This window comes from Fukomys damarensis, unplaced genomic scaffold (assembly GCF_012274545.1).
Source record: "Fukomys damarensis isolate Sample0158 unplaced genomic scaffold, DMR_v1.0_HiC HiC_scaffold_35, whole genome shotgun sequence".
Taxonomy (NCBI): Eukaryota; Metazoa; Chordata; class Mammalia; order Rodentia; family Bathyergidae; genus Fukomys; species Fukomys damarensis.
In genome coordinates, this window is record NW_022900947.1 from 55,895,859 (window position 1) to 55,911,564 (window position 15,706).

Consider the following 15,706-nt stretch of genomic DNA (forward strand, 5'->3'; position numbering starts at 1 on the left):
GCCCCAGAGCTCTTCTTGCCCTGACCCTGCTTTGTTTCTCCCAAGTCCTTACCTGGGGGCTTCCTTTGTCAGGCTTCTCCCTGCTTCCTGCCTGACCCCTGTGCCTACTGCTGGTGGGTGGGCTGCTGGCTAGCTTGGCAGAGTCCTTTGATTCTGTTAGTTCTGGACCACCTACAAATTTCTTCTCATTTGTGTTCAGGTTTTCCAAGTCTGAAGGCTTGTAGAGGTGCAGGCAGCATCCTCTTCATAGGAAATGGGTTTTGAACTATTGTTTTTGTAGTAGTAACTCCCAGGGAAATCAGATGGCTTTACTCTTAATCATTCATTCATGAATATTTATGAAGCACCTGTCATACCAGGCTCTGAGGCCAGGACCTGTGAACTGAACAGAACAAGGGCTGTGGTCCTGAGCTCTTGAAGTAGAATTGTTAGTCACAAACAAGCAAACAATAAAAATCTTCTGACCAAAAATCAGTAAAAATGAAAAAGCAAAAATACCCACACTCATTTTTGTTAATTATAAAATTCCTTCAAACATTCCTAATGACTAATGCTAGTTTTAGCTTTCCTTAGCCTAACACTTACATTTTAGATATTTCTGTATTTTATTTACAGGGTGGAATGAGAAGGGGTTGGGATCTTAACAACCTGCCTGTTTTACCATGATTTTGGGTGGAGAGAGCCCTCCATAACCTGTTGTCCCAGAAAACTGAGCTGTTCTGGGTGCAGTCAGGCTCACTGAATTCATCCCAAGTGAGTTGTCCGCTCAGGTTTTTTCTCAGAGGAGGTAGGATTGGCGTGAGGAAATCCAAGTTTCAATTATGATTTTATTATTTTGTTTGTATTTTCTTAGTCCTACTTAGCCTCCTTGCAGTTTGTTTATCCATAAAATGGTAATAATAATAATAATACTGACCTCACAATATTGATATAAAGGCAAGGTAAGACATGTCAGTTAAAGTAACTGGTAGTCAGAGAAAGCAGTTGACTGTGAGTCTTGGATGTAGACATCTTCTAGCAGGTTTATTTTGTCAATAAAAACGGGAGGGTGGTGGTGGGGGAGTATTAGTGGGAATACAGAACACAGTAACATGCCACGCCCATCACATTTCCCTCCTTGGGACGAAATACCCGAGATAAATACCTGACACAGGAAAAGTTTGTTCCGACTCATGGTTTCAGAGGGCCCAGTGCGCAGTCTGTCATCCCTGTTGCTCTGAGCCTGTGAGGCACAGCAACTTGTGGTAGAGGTTGGGGCAGAGATGAGAAAAGTGCAAGAGAGACAGGAAGGGGCCAGAGTCCCTGGCATTCTCCAGGGATTTAGCCTGCAAGGAACTGATCCTCATTTCCATTTGTGAGGCTGCCCTCCTGAAGGTCACACCACCTCCCTTAGTGTCACAGGCTGAGAGCTAGGCTTTCAGCAGGTGGGCCTTTCTTTGTGTGGGTATTTCTGTATCTAAACTGCAGCATGTATATGAAAATAATTTATTTCTGAAAATAATTTATTATTTTGTTGTTCCAAGCAGTGTAAATAAGGCTCATACCCATGGTTTTTTACATGAACATGCAGATTTATTGACATATCTGTTTTGTGTAAGTTACCTTACTAATTTTTATGTTGAAAATGTCTTTTCATATTTAATCATTCTTAACCCAGTATATTTTATAGGCCATGAGACTTCTCTTTTAGCTCCTTCTGTGTTCTCTCTTGCATCATCATGGGGTGTGAGGCAAGAGGAGAGTTTATGTCATTGTATTACATACCCATTTACATTTTTTATGACCATATTTAAATACCATCTTTCTCTTATGCTGTGAATTCTTTTCACCCATTTTTATTGTTTTTATAGACACAACTGCAAAAGACTTTATGAATTGCTACATGTGTGCTAAAGAATAACAATAGTTTTTAAACTTAGTACAGAATGTGATTAATTTTTATAGAAACACTATGTACCTGCCAAATGGGTACTTTGAAAATGAAATTGTTTTTGATTGTGTGAAACTGCTTGAAAATGTGATTCTCCAAATCTTCCTTCCCCTTATGGCTAGAAAACAGTGATATGGAAATTAATTATGACTATGCACTTGAGATTGGTTCTTCTCTTTTTAAAATCCAACTTGAGAAAAAAAATAGTTTCTTTGGGCCAGGAACAATCATAAGACTTTATATACCCTGAGAGGAACAGGGCTCACTAATGGTAGCTTTAACTGGATCACCATCTGCTCAAGAAGTAACATCCCGGGTGACATTGTTCTGCAGATCCCCTACTCACTGTAGTATAATGAATTCACATCATAGGTCAGGACTCTAACCAGAGAGCACTGATTTATTCTGACAATGTGTCTTATTGTGTGCCAGTTGCAAAATGTGCACAATAGAACGTTGTTAGGTGCTTGTTGTGTAACAGCTTTCTGGGTTGCCTAAATCTACACACACACATTTCTGATTCCCACATATAATCTGGTTTGTAATCTCTTTTGGCTTTGGCTGGTTCTTCTTTGATTTGGATGACAAGTTTCTGGAAAAAGTTGGTTAAACTGAGTTTCCAAAACAAAGTGGATCAGCTATTTGGTTGGATAGGTAAGGGTTCAGAGGGAAAATTGAATATTCTTTTCCTGTTTTTCTGTGACAGAGATGTAAACTGACTGATTTGCTTGATGCAGGGTGTTTTAAAGCAGGGGCTTAGAGAGGGGCAAATTGTCAGGGTCCCCCTCTGGCAGCTCAAGCTTGTATGTGCTTTTCTGACCCTCAGGTTCAGAGTGGGGCACATCCTGTGAAGATGGCTGTGTTGTTTTGAGCAGAGGTCTTCACTTGTTAGCATGCTTCCGAACCACTTGGAAGGTTTGCAAAAACCCACTACGGTGCTCCTGTGCTCCTGAGCTACTGTGCTCCACACCCAGAGTTCTACAGAAGGGGTCTGGGCTTAGCCTCAGGAACTTGCAGGTCTCATCCATGGTGCAGAAGGGGTGAGGTGCTGCTGGCCCAGGGACTGCACTTTGGTAACCTTGGATTTAGAGCCCCCAGAGCTTTTGTTTCTGGTTCAAGATGTTGGAAACGGCATGGGAAGCATGATAGGGAAGAAGCTGGGAAGAGTTTGAAGGTTGCAGATCATCTTGCTTAGTTCCTGGGACAACTGACCTCCAGGCTTATACAGTGTACGGTTTACAGAGTGACGTGTTAGAGAAGCTGTTAGTATTAATTACTTTTTTAATGGCAACCAGAGGCAGTTTAGGGGGGACAATAGATTTGATTGTTCATGAATACCAGCCTTTTCTTTCTTATCTGGTTCCTACATCTTCCTTCGACCTGTGCCCTCCCATATAGCGTAAATATAGATCACTGTATTATCACTGTCTTTCCAAAATGAGAGAAATAATGAGACTGTATGCAAGGCTTCTGAGAAAAGTCACAGCAGTCAAATTTATCAGTGTAATAAAAACTATACTCATCTGCTTTTTACCAATTCAGGTTTTGCAGCAATTGGGACAATGATTGTGCTGAAATATACCTTTATGGTGTTTATAAAGATTTTCCAAAGCAAATCAATATGTTTAGGCTGTTGCCCAGTTAATTTATTTAATGAAAAACTGCTTTCAAGTTATTTTAATACTGCCATTTACATATAATTGATTTGATAATTAGAAATCAATCTGATCTGTGCATCTACCGCAGTGGATTTAACTTATAAATATATGGTCAAGATCGCTAAGGCTTCACTGCTCTAGGAATAGTATTTCACTTATTCAGACAAAATGTTCACTCACTCCAAATAACAGTTTTTTTTTAATGTGAAGTGCAAAATTCTATCTGTTCATCATTTTCTAGTAGTTTCAATCTCAGCACTGTTTGGAAAAGTTCAAGTTTGTATCTGATGTCTTTTATATTGAATGGACACTGAAAATCTAGTATTTGGTTCAGAGCAGAAGATGTGACCTTCAAAGGGGTTCTTTTAATTTTGCTTATAAAATACTTTTTCAGATGTTTCTTTCCTTTAATAATGCCCTATGCTCAAATTTTCCTAGAATAAAACACCCTACCAGGTAGAGGATTTAAGCGATCTAGGCCATGCTTACTCAGTGACATGCAGCAGAGTGGAAAATAACCTGTCTTCTAGCTCAAGAAAAAGGATTTTTCTGATCTAGTAGTTAAAGGTGATTATATTATTTAAAGAGCTGCTATTACATAGACATTAACCTATTAGGAGTAGACTTTAGTCCTATAAAATTATGTGGTGGAGTTTCTTTCTAAAGGAATTAAAGTCTGTAATCCAAAGAATGATTTGGAAGCCAAGTGAAGCTAGGATTGAAATTCTGTGCTTCTTTTCAACCCTTGTCCCCTTGTTGTGAAGATGAGCCTGAGTTGGAACACTGAGGATTAATAATGAATGCATTGCTCAGCATCCTGCAAGGCTGGGTCAAACACCCTGGCTTTAAAGTTACATTTTTGCTTAGTAAGCTTAGAACTTTCAGGTCCAACTGTCGAACGAAAGTTCAGTATCCTGTTGATTGACACAGCCTACCTGAAAGTGGTCTGTGGCTGTTCTAGATTTCTCTTCTCTCTATCTGTATATAACAGTGTCAAGAGTAACTGCATAGATCTTTAATAAATTTTACCTGGCTAGCAATACTGCTGAGAAGATTAGTTTTTCATGTAGCAATTCCCAGTGAAATTTGGCCTTTGACATGAAGGAGAGGTTTCATGTGCTAAGGAGGAAGAATGGGTGTGCTTATTTTAGATTGGCAAATGGGAATGCAGAGAGAAAAGGGAGCTTTTAAGGCAAAGAACGAGGATTCTGGGTCAGATACCCACTAAAAAGGTCTCTCTTGGTGATCGAAGTGTCCACCAGAGAAAGGAAGGCAGGTAGCTTTTTTGGCTGCTCAGAGAGGGCAATGTTCTGGCCAGCACTGGCAAGGCCGGGGATACAAGTCAAGTCCCACTTCCAGCTCTGCTGGTGATGAGAGAGGAGGTAGTCTCTCCATGCCATTAAAAGAGGAAAAGAAACTTGGTAGATTAGCAGGTAGGAAAGTCAGTGGCATAAAGGAAGCCAAACTGGGAGAAACTTTATTTTTATGCTTATTATTTTAGAAGATTTTTTAAAAGTTTGATTTGTCTTCAAACAAAATCAGGCAATAAAACTTAAAAATATTGGGGCCTTTACTTTTTTCCACAAGTTTGCACTCCAACCTGGATTCTGGGAAACTCTACAGGAGGCTCCTGATATGGTTAAAAGCATTGTTACCATCCCTATTTCCATCCAGTCATGTCTGTGAAGTGTGCAAGTCAAACTGTCTTCTTCAAAGAAGTCCTTACTTAGAGTTCACTTGTGTTTTTCCAGGTAGCCCAGCCATGACCCATAGGAACCTGACTTCCTCCAGTCTGAATGACATTTCTGATAAACCAGAGAAGGACCAGGTAAGCAAAGGATCCTCACCTTTCGCAGTGCAAGGCTTATTGTGTGTCTTGGAGGTGCTGCAAAAGGCTATGGACCATCATGTGTGAGCTGGAGCTTGCACTTTCTGGGAGGGGAGGGAAGCAATGCTCTGGCTGCTCCGGGGTCAGAATGGAATTTGGATCCTGACTCCAGTCTTTGCAGATGCATCCACCTGGGCAGTTTTAATCTTGAAGCTGTAGTTGGCTTGGCTTTGAAATAGGAACAGCCTATTCCTATTTACACATCTTCCTTAGGTTTGTTGTGGAGATTAGATGATGTATTTTATGAACTATAAATGGCTAAAAGAATCCTGGAATTATTTAATTTAGGGGGATGCATCAGGCAAGGGTTGTGATAGTTGTCTCACTCTCTGCTATTTGTCTATTGACACATATAGCCTATTTGAAATGAAGAGCAATCAGCTTTTGAACCTCTGCTTTCTTTGAAAAAAATGTCACATAAACATGGCCTTTTTCCCAGTTGGGTGGGTATCTGGGAACAGATTTTAAGAATATATTATGTTGCCGGGCGTGGTGGCACACATCTGTAATCCCAGCACTCGGGAGGCTGAGGCAGGAGGCTCACTATGAGTTCGAGACCAGCCTGGGCTACATAGTGAGTTCCAGGTCAGTCTCAACTACATAGTGAGACCCTGTCTCAAAAAAACAAACTAACTAACAACAACAGAAAAGAATATATTATGTCGATATTATAAAAGGATGCTTCCTGATTTTAAAAAACTCAGTGTCAAATAAATGAAAGTAGCATTTATTTAAAAATGATTTTAAAAAACAATGGCAATCATAGTCTGTTTCCTCAGGGTAGTATTCTGTGTTGGAAAGAGCAAAGAACATGAAAGCAAGAAAGTCTGGTACAGCTCAGTTTAGAAAATCCAGTACCTGATCCTGGCTCTTATAATTATTTTTTTCTTTTTTGATGTAACAGAAGAATGTGATTCTTATTGCTTCATGCTTGACATGTTAATTGTGTGTCATTTGTGTGACCTTATTCTTTCCCTCTCTTTCCTAAGAGATGGCTTTGAAGATCCCTCTTTTCATACTTTGCTGTTTTTTTCTAAAAAAAGCAATATTTATGACAGCGTTCCTCTTTAACTGGCAGTACTTGTAGTAATGACAGAAGTTTATAAGCCGTGGTAAATTCTAAAAAGTACAGGAAAGGTGAAATTACATTCTCTCTTGGGAAATGGCCTTTGGATTCTTTCTACCTTCTCCTTCTTAACCAGCACTGTGTTGATAAGGTCTTCATCAGCTTTGGATTGCTATAAGAACCTTTAGAACTAATCCCTTGTCCCTGTTTTCACTCCATTCAGCACACATTTCATATTATTACCCTTATTTTTCTACTCTGGATTAGAAACTTACAATGGCTTCCTATCAAGATAAATTCAGAATTTCCTGCCTGTCTTTTAAGATCCTCTGAAATGTGGTGTTCTTCCTGGATTTATCTTTGTTCTTTAGAAGAGGCCTCAGTTTTGATTGGACCTAGTATCTTTCCTCCATCCTTATGCTGCGATTAATTCTTGAGTCTTTCAAGTGCTGACAAGAATTCCTCTTCTCCAAGGGAGAGAATCATTTAAATTTTAGGCACACTGGTGGGTACACAGCTGTCACAGAAGAGGGAGAATGGGGGCTGTTAGAATTTTTTCAGAGCTATTGTATACATGTTGGCTTTATCCTGTATTTACCAAGCAATGTTGATTGTTTGTGTTGTTTGCTAGGGATCCTGAAGTTAGGCAAGGCAATGCACTGATTATGGTTAGGCTTATCTGGTTGATGGGCTTTTGAGGAAGCATTCTTTTATTAGGGATACCCCTCCTCTAGTCAGAATTAGCCAACAGGTGGTAAATGCTGACTGAAATTTCTTACCTTCTTTGATTTCTTCTTCATGTCTGGGCACATGAAGAAATTGTGTGAGGATTTAAGATGCAAATTACCTAAGATTTGGATTCTTAAAGTAGAAGAAATATGTTAGTACCTCATGATTATTGTAAAATGTGTAACTGGATCCTTGAATCCAGAATCTCCACTGCCCATCCCTAGTCTCTTGTGGACATCAAGGCTCATGTTGAGAGGGAGACAGAAGATTTAAATCTGGAGTTTTGTTCTGTTTTCAGAGCCAGCAAATGAGGATTAATGACTCTACCATTGTAAGAACTTCTCTCTCTCTCTAAATTGTATCTCTTACAGTAGCCAATGAGTTCTTCAAAAAGGAAGAAGAAACTGTTTTTCTTCTCCCACCCAAGAGCTTGAAGAGGAGCTTTCTAACTGATCCATCATCTCTTCTACAAGCAATGGTAGAGGACAAATTCAGGCTTATTTCCAGTTTCTATAACTACTCCTTCAGTAACTCCAAGTTCTGTGTCTTCTTAGGACAAGGGAAAAAAGCAGATTTGCAAAGGAGCTGAAGTAATGGCAAATGCAGGCATTTTTTTTTTTTTTTAAAACAAACCAACCTGTTTTAACACAGTGAACCTGGGTTTTTTTTTTTTTTTTTTAACCTGTTTTTCCTGTTTGGGTAGAAAAAAAAAAAGGTTGCCAGGCTTAAAGTTGTTTTGAAAAAGCTTTTATAATTAATTAGCCAATGTCCTGGAAGTGATCTTGGCAGAAAAGTGAAACCTGTCCAGTATGCTTGTCCAAGTTGGCCCAAGACCTTCCATCCAATTGAGACTAAAATTCCTGATTGACAGATTATTCTGCCCAGATACAATCTGAGCACTTATGATGCTGCCTGGGAACTTCCTGGAGCTACACAACCTCCTAGTAGCACAAAAGATGGGTTTAAAGTTGAACAGAATGGCTCTTTCTGACAGCTACATAGTGACAAAATTTGAGGGCTTTTTTCTAAGATTCTGTTTTGGGAAAACAGAAGAAACAAAGCTGTGGACTGCATTTTTAATTTCAACCTCTTCCAAGCCTATGTGCTAACGATTTTAGAAGCAGCTGCCCAGTGGAGAAAAAGCTCAAAATAGTTAGCAGCAGCAGAATATAGCCAAAATTTAGACAGTTCGATGTTTCAACTATTCCAACTTGGATGTTATATTTATTAAGCAGAAAAACACCTGTGGGAAGTAGATTAAAAAATACATGTGGAGCTCATCTAGTTGTGAATCTACTACATAAATAATCTCCTGTATTGTGTTTCTATGGAGTTTTCTTTTTAATGTCTGTTATCTTGATTATTAGACCGATTTGCTTTTCTGTCTCCCTTTATTTCTTTCCTGTTCTTTTCAAAATTTACACACGTAAGATGTATGCTCATCAGATGCAAAGTCTTGAGTTCCAGTTCTCATATGGGTATTGAATTAGCTGAGACAAGAGTTTCCCCATCATTCTGCTTCTTAGCTTTTACTCTTGTAGAGGCACTGTGCTTAGTTGTACAGTAACTTCACAAGGGTTTTTTCCAGGTTTATCAGAAAGGCAATAACATCTCACAATTACACGTTCAGCTTTCAGGGTCACCTGTGGGTTGCAGAAGATGCTGTAGGTTCTGCGTCAGAAACACCTTGCATATTTGCCGGGAGACATACCGGCTCCCACAACATTATTATTGCTTATCGGGTTTTCACATCCGTGATGCTCATTATTTAACCATCTTCCCTGAGAATTTATCCCATAGGTCTGCTGATTGAATCTGGCCTAAGGTTAATTTGTAAAGGGACTGCAATAAAAAGAAATCTAGAAGGAACCCTTCTGAATGACTCAGCCAATCCTCTTCGTGCACGTGGGTGGGACAGGAGCAGTTAACTGTGTCCATCTGCGATGGCGCTCGTGGTTTGAAGGTGTATTTCCACCGCAGGGCTACCGCACAGCTTCCCTATTAGCTACTTCATGCTTACAGTGATGGGAAGTACCAGAGCAACTCACCTCCCACTCTTTCCAGGGTTCAGCCACACTGAACTGTGTGCGGTTTTACTTCACCCTTGGGGGAGGGGCAGCGGCTAAGAAATGCTCATATTTTCTGAGGATGTGATACTTGTCCTTAGCGTATTTTCAGGGACCAGTGAGACACGACTGTGTCAGGAGAGCTCCAAATGGAGACCTGGGAACAAGCATGCTGTGAGGCGGGAGTTGCAGCTTTACATGTCCTTGGTTGCCACTCAGGGCTCAGCAGCCACATCTTTCCGCTGTGTGTTTGTGGGGGAATTTGTGTGGCCAAGTGATGACCACCCCGAGATCCCTCCCAACCCGGACCGGCTTGGGCTTAGATGACCAGCACATCTGATGTTTATCTTCACCACTTTCCTCTCTGCTAGAGATTTGTCTGAACACAGCTCCCTTTCCTCACCCTGTGCCCTCTCCCCTAACAGCTGGTCATTGGTAGTGCTGTTGGGGAAGCATTGCTGACTTCAAGAATGTGTTTGTTTTTGAATTGGGATAATTCTGTGCCTGCTTTAAAGTGAAGCTGACAAACTTGTGCGACATCCACTAATAGCTGCCTCTTCCTTTCACATAGGAAGCAGAGTTCTCATATAATCTAGAAGTATGCTTTTAAGGAACTGTGAAGCCACAGTGCCTGTGAACCCGATACTGTGTACTGCTGTGGTTGTAATGCACTGTAATGCATTCATGCTCTGAGATATTCCATTCTGGGCCAGAAAGTACTCTGGGAGGTGAGCTCCAGGGGTGAATAAAGCTGGTACATTTTCGACTCACAGAGTTTTGCTGCTTTGGGTAAGTAAAGAGGATGATTTTGTATAGTAAATGCTATACTGACAATAAGGCAGGGCAATATGAAGAGGTGCAGAAAAACTTTTTCAGGTAGAGGAAGAGTTTCGTAGGCTGAACCCAGAGCGAGAGTAGAGGCCTTGAGGCTAGAACGAGAGTGGTATATTCAGATCCAGAAAAATCACAGAAAGGAGGCCCAGGTGGCTAAGGCAAAGGTAGCAGGTGTGCACCAGTCAGTGAGGTCAGGAAAGCAGTTGAGGGGGTAGGGAGACACTATTTCCAGCTTTTACCTGGAGGGTTGAACGCTCAGACTGACATTTTACAAAGATTGTTGGGGTCATTGTGGGGTAGGGTGCAGGCACCTGCTGGTGTGTGGATCACCTGCTCTTGCCCCTGTGTGAAGCTGTTCATAAATGCTGGAGTGCGATAAATTCAGCGCACACTAGGCCCACAGTGCTGACTCCTACCACAGCAGCCACAGAAGAGAGGCCCTGAGACTGTTCTTTGTGCCAAAGAAGGACTGTAAGGAAGAAAAAGAGTTCCTTAGTTAAAATATTTTTTCTACACTGTCAGTTATGTTAAAATTAATTAATATTAGTCAAATGTCTAAGTATTTTAAAGCATCACAAGTTGCACAGAGTGCAGAGAGTAGCAAGGTTGGGTTTGGGAGGCTCCTCTGGCTGTTGTCCCTGTTGCTGATAGAGGCCTGCATGATGCCACAGGTCTGGCAGCCCTTCCTGAGCTCTTGCACCCTGTGGCTGGTAGGGAGCTTGCTGGGGAGCAGCAGAGCGACTTCAGGGTCCTGTGCCACATCCTTACCTGTGCTGTGACAGAACCAACCCCAGAGCACCATGTTCCTGGCTTGACATTTAGCACAAAGGATTGTAGTTCTTAATATCTTAGAGACAGGCATGTTCTAAATTGGATGTCCTTCGTTCTCTCAGTTGGTAGTTTTCTGCCTGTGTGCAGATGCTCAGAATGCACTTAGCCTTGTTTGTGCACAGTGATGGAGACTACCAATGGTTGGTTTTGGTGGAGAGAGTCTCATGTCCTAAGCTACCTATGGTCTGATGAGGGCCTCATAAAACAAGCCCTTTTCCTCTCAGAACTGGCAAGTTGGTACAAATTGAGAAAACACCCTAAGGGGATGGTTAAAAAATAACACAGGAGTTGTAAATATACATATGCAATTATTTTTATGTACTATAGTAATGTGTTATCTGTAATATTTTCAAAATCTTAGTTTTCTAATTCAGAAGTATAGGAAACTGCTATAAAATTTAAGGCAGACATGAATAAAACAGAAGGTAAAAATACTTAAATTCTTACCCCTCAAAGTAACCATTATTAGCAGTTTGGTATAGAGTTTTCTGGGTGCTTTTGATGCATAAATAGGTATATACTTATGCATATAGAATAGAAACAGGGTCATATTTATTGTTCTGAACTTTTGTGGGGTCAGCCCAGTAATACACAGAAACTACCTTATTGTTCCTAAGGGCTGTATAGTACACATGAAACACATTTTATTGACATCATCCTTTATTAGTCAGTGCTGAGTTATTTTCAGCTCTTTGTGAGTGGAAGTAATGCTAAAAGGAATGTAGACTTTCTGTATTTTCCATAGGTTTTTCTTGCTTAAGTTCAGTTGCTGGATCACCAAGCACTGCTAGTCCAGTTAACTTACCCGAGGACAGACCAACTGTGTCATATATTTTTTTAAAAACATTTTCCTAAGCCTTTTCCCCTGCTGCTCCACTTCTTTGTCAGCTTAGCAACCCAGTTAAAGTGGAAAGACTCTCAGCAACTAGCACTCACCTCCTGCTTGCTTTGGGGCTTTTCTGAGAAGCTTGGAATAGAATCATTGCTGAGTTTATTCTCCTGGCCCAACTGGATGCCGGGCTGGCAGCTCACTGGTGTCTTGAGGTAAAGAGGTAAACATTACAGTGGTTGTAGGCTTGGCCCCGCTATGTTCCTTATTGTTCCAGCTGTTCTAGCTCTGAGAGAGCTCTTCAGGCTCTGGGAATTTTGTTGGCAGCCAAAAATGGCATCCTTTCAAGAGCCCTTCTTGGTGGTCAGCTTTTGTAATCAAAAGAAAAATTGTAAGATGAGTTGGTCAGATGTCTTTGAAGCTTCACTGGATGCATTTCCAGCTTGACTCTGTCCCCCTTTCCTTCCCTTTCCCTACCCTGAAGAGAATCTTCAGTGAACTGATATCCAGACTGCACAGTTAGGTTACCCAGAAACAGCCTCTTAGAAGCTCTGAAGGGGTGCTGTCATCCAGGAGGGTTCACAGAAGGACCAAGGGACTGGCACATCCGTGGTGGGCACCAGGGCAGACTCAACTCCAAACCTCTGAGGCTGGACATACACTCCTTCAGGAAGAGAAGGGGTTTCTCACTGTTCGTAGTACACTCTTCATATTGATCCTGAGATTGTTGATTCAGTTGTTCCAGCAGAATCTCATCTCCTTGTGTCATCAGCAGAGCTCCCTGATTTTCTATTTGTCACCAGGAGTGATCTGGTTTTATTCTTAGAACTGAATTTAAATGACAGCAACAGTGCTTCTTTTTCTTCTGTCACTATTAAAAGGACAGTGGCATCTTCCCCTATCATCTGAGAGTCAGTATTGAACCATACTGAGCAGGTATTTCTGTGTAAGCCGTGTTCTATGCATGCATGTAGAAGAGGTTAGAAAGTCATTCTACTGTCAGCTTTAACTTCAAAATTAGCTACAGAGTTGGTCACTAAGATACTCTCCCTGCTAGTGTCCCAAATGTCCGATTGCAGGTTGCCTGGTAGTCTGTTCCAGCCTACAGAGTAAATAGCAGCGAGTAACATGGCTTTGACCCTGACTTACCCTAATGCTTGGAGTTGGTGCTGTCACCCTTTTTGTAGATGCTGGCAGACTTGGGGCCTGAAGATGTGAAGCGGTTTCCTTAAAGGTAAATTACATCTAAGTCAGAGCTCTGTTCTGGTCTGCACACTTCTGCTTTTACTCAGTGTAATGAATTCTGTGTATTTGGACTCAGGTCTCCTTTAGGCCTTAAGTCATTGTGAAATGTGTCCATTTGGTAGTTTCTGGCCTTTCGTTTGCCTTTGAGGCATATACTGTGCTGAACAGACTGATCACCAGAATTACCATGAAACATATTTTGAAAATTTTTGAAGGTCTTACGGATGGATGGTCATTTTCATCTCACCTATGGGGATCAAAAGAATCAGTGTTATATGCCTGTGCCTTGGGTGCAATTGGTGGGGGTCAGTGAAGAGGCTGACATAATTTTGAAATATTTAACATATGTTTCCAGATTGTCAGTTTATGTTTGCCTGGGGAGATCTAGTAAACTGTGGGGTGCCCATGGTCAGCTGTATTTGGGGTTCATTGAATGAAACAGTGTGGTCAAGAGCCATCAATTAAAGAGAAACCATGGATTTGGGAAGCATATTTCTGCTTGAGAAAGCATAAATAACTGAAAACAAAGGAAACATTTTTCCTTTGATGGTCAGGTAAGAAGTAGGAGAGATAAACTGGACTGTTACTATCTACCCTTTAACCATACAAGGGAATGACTTGATTCATCCAATAAATGGAAAATATTGTGGCTTTTAGAATTCTTTGAAATAATGCCCTTAAACTCCTCACATCTGTTGAAATACAGCATTTGGATGTTCATTTCTATTTTTGTAGTTAGAATCCCAAGTAAAATTAGTCAAAGTGATTAGAAGAGTGAGTTGACTTGTCTGTGGACCACTGCAGGTAACTCTGGATTAGAACTCACTTGACTCATGCCTTTTCATTTGTCTTTCAGCTGCCCCAGGGTTTGTTTGCCTTGTAGGCTGTCTGTTGATTCCTCCTAAATATAAATATAGTCACCTCTAGGGCACCAAGTCTGATAGATACATGTTGTAACTTTTTTCCCCTGGTAAATGAGAAAAGTAGTTTTTGAACCTTTTCACTGGGTTCATCATAGGAAGAAGATCATTGAGTTAAAAAAACATATAAACCTTAACTCTTGTGAGCTTCAGTTTTCTGACTTGCAACACAGATGCCACGATTCACTTACAACTGCCTTTTCCACCAGGTTGTTGTACGAACAGGAAATTGCTTAATACAGTTTAAAGTATTACCTGGGGCTGGGGATTTAGTTCAGTGGTGCTGCTGCCTGCCTCACAAGTGCAAGGTCCTGAATTCAATCCCTGGTACCAAAAAAAAAAAAAGAAAGAAAGAAAGAAAGAAAGGTATTATCCATATCTTCATCATCATTGCAAATTTCATTATCTAAATGAGCTACTGTCTCTGTGGTTTGTTTTGTATAAGTTTGGATGGAATGGGTGGCAATTTCATTTTTAGATGTCACTGCTTATCTTTCAAATTTACCTCACTAATTTGGCCCTTTGAGATTTCACGCTCCTCCTTTGCACCGAGCTGTCCCTCTGCATTGTGATGGAATGTGTCCGACCACCCTTCTGTGAGCGCTGGTGCATGAGCATTTCCGGGGAGCCTAAAGTCTGGTTTGCTTCACCTTTTCATGTCCTGCCTTTTCTTTAAGTGCTGCTGCTTCCTTCCTTGATATTCCACTTGATGCTAGGGACACCTGCCTTGAATTTCCTGCACTACCTAATACTGATCTGTCAGTTGTTGGTCGCGGCTTTTATGTTCAAGTCCATGTCTTCACTCCAGAGCGAGAGGCTGGAGTCTCCTCATGGTGATAATGAAGGGGGCCAGTTGGGGAAAACAAGTGTCTAGTTATCCTTGCTCTTAGGACTTTTTATAAAGGCTAAGAAAATGGCTATGGCCATGAGTTCCTCAAAAGTGATTTCCTAGAGTATTCTTATTGTCTTGTCTTTTTATTCTGGTTGCTTTACAAGTTAGTATTTCTTGTTATGCGCATTGGCAGTGTGTTTCATTAGGCTGACAAGTTGCTTCACATGCACATTCTTGCCTACCTTATATATTTTACATTTTTTTTCCCTTAGGACAATCATGTAAATGCTAATATTTCAAATATACCTTGCTTTCATTTGTTAAAATCCACTTACACATTTTCTCATAATGAAATCTGAATGAATTTAGTTAATTAGCTGATTGATGGAGTTTAACGAAAATAGCACTTAACATTTTTATTTATTTAAAACGAGCCTTCCAGCAGCACAGGAAGATGACATGCTATTGCTAAGTTTACTCAAATATAGCACATTTCAAGTCATGGACCCTAAAACAACATTCTACTTTTAGATATGAGCTACTTAACTTCTTATGACAAGAAATTGAGGGGGAAGGTAAATCAAACTTAGAAAGGAATTGCCATTGGATGGGATTTATTACCAAGTTTACTAATTCTATACCGTATAACCCCATCTCACTTAATGTATTTATATTATAGTTCAGATTTCAGGACAGCATTATGGTAATGATCCAAGGATCATTAAAAATAAGCAAGAACAAGTCAAATTGAAATCCAGCTGTCTATTTGACTCATTTCAGAAAAAACTTTTGCTCAGAGAAGAAATAAGCTACTCTTTCCTCATTGTGTTTTTGATTGTGTTGCTCATTGTTTCTCAAATGAAACTTACAGATAAAGC

The 15,706-nt window shown here is 40.6% G+C and overlaps 1 protein-coding gene across 4 annotated transcripts in view; it reads left to right on the forward strand.

Annotated features, from left to right (window-relative positions):
* Positions 1 to 15,706, forward strand: part of Slc4a4 (solute carrier family 4 member 4) — a 300,898-nt gene that overhangs the window by 144,432 nt on the left and 140,760 nt on the right. For all 4 annotated transcript variants that reach the window (XM_010606103.3, XM_010606104.3, XM_033758911.1 and 1 more), the window contains one exon: positions 5,340 to 5,416. In XM_010606103.3, the coding sequence (XP_010604405.1) occupies positions 5,340 to 5,416 (77 nt within the window). The remainder of the gene's footprint in view (positions 1 to 5,339; positions 5,417 to 15,706) is intronic.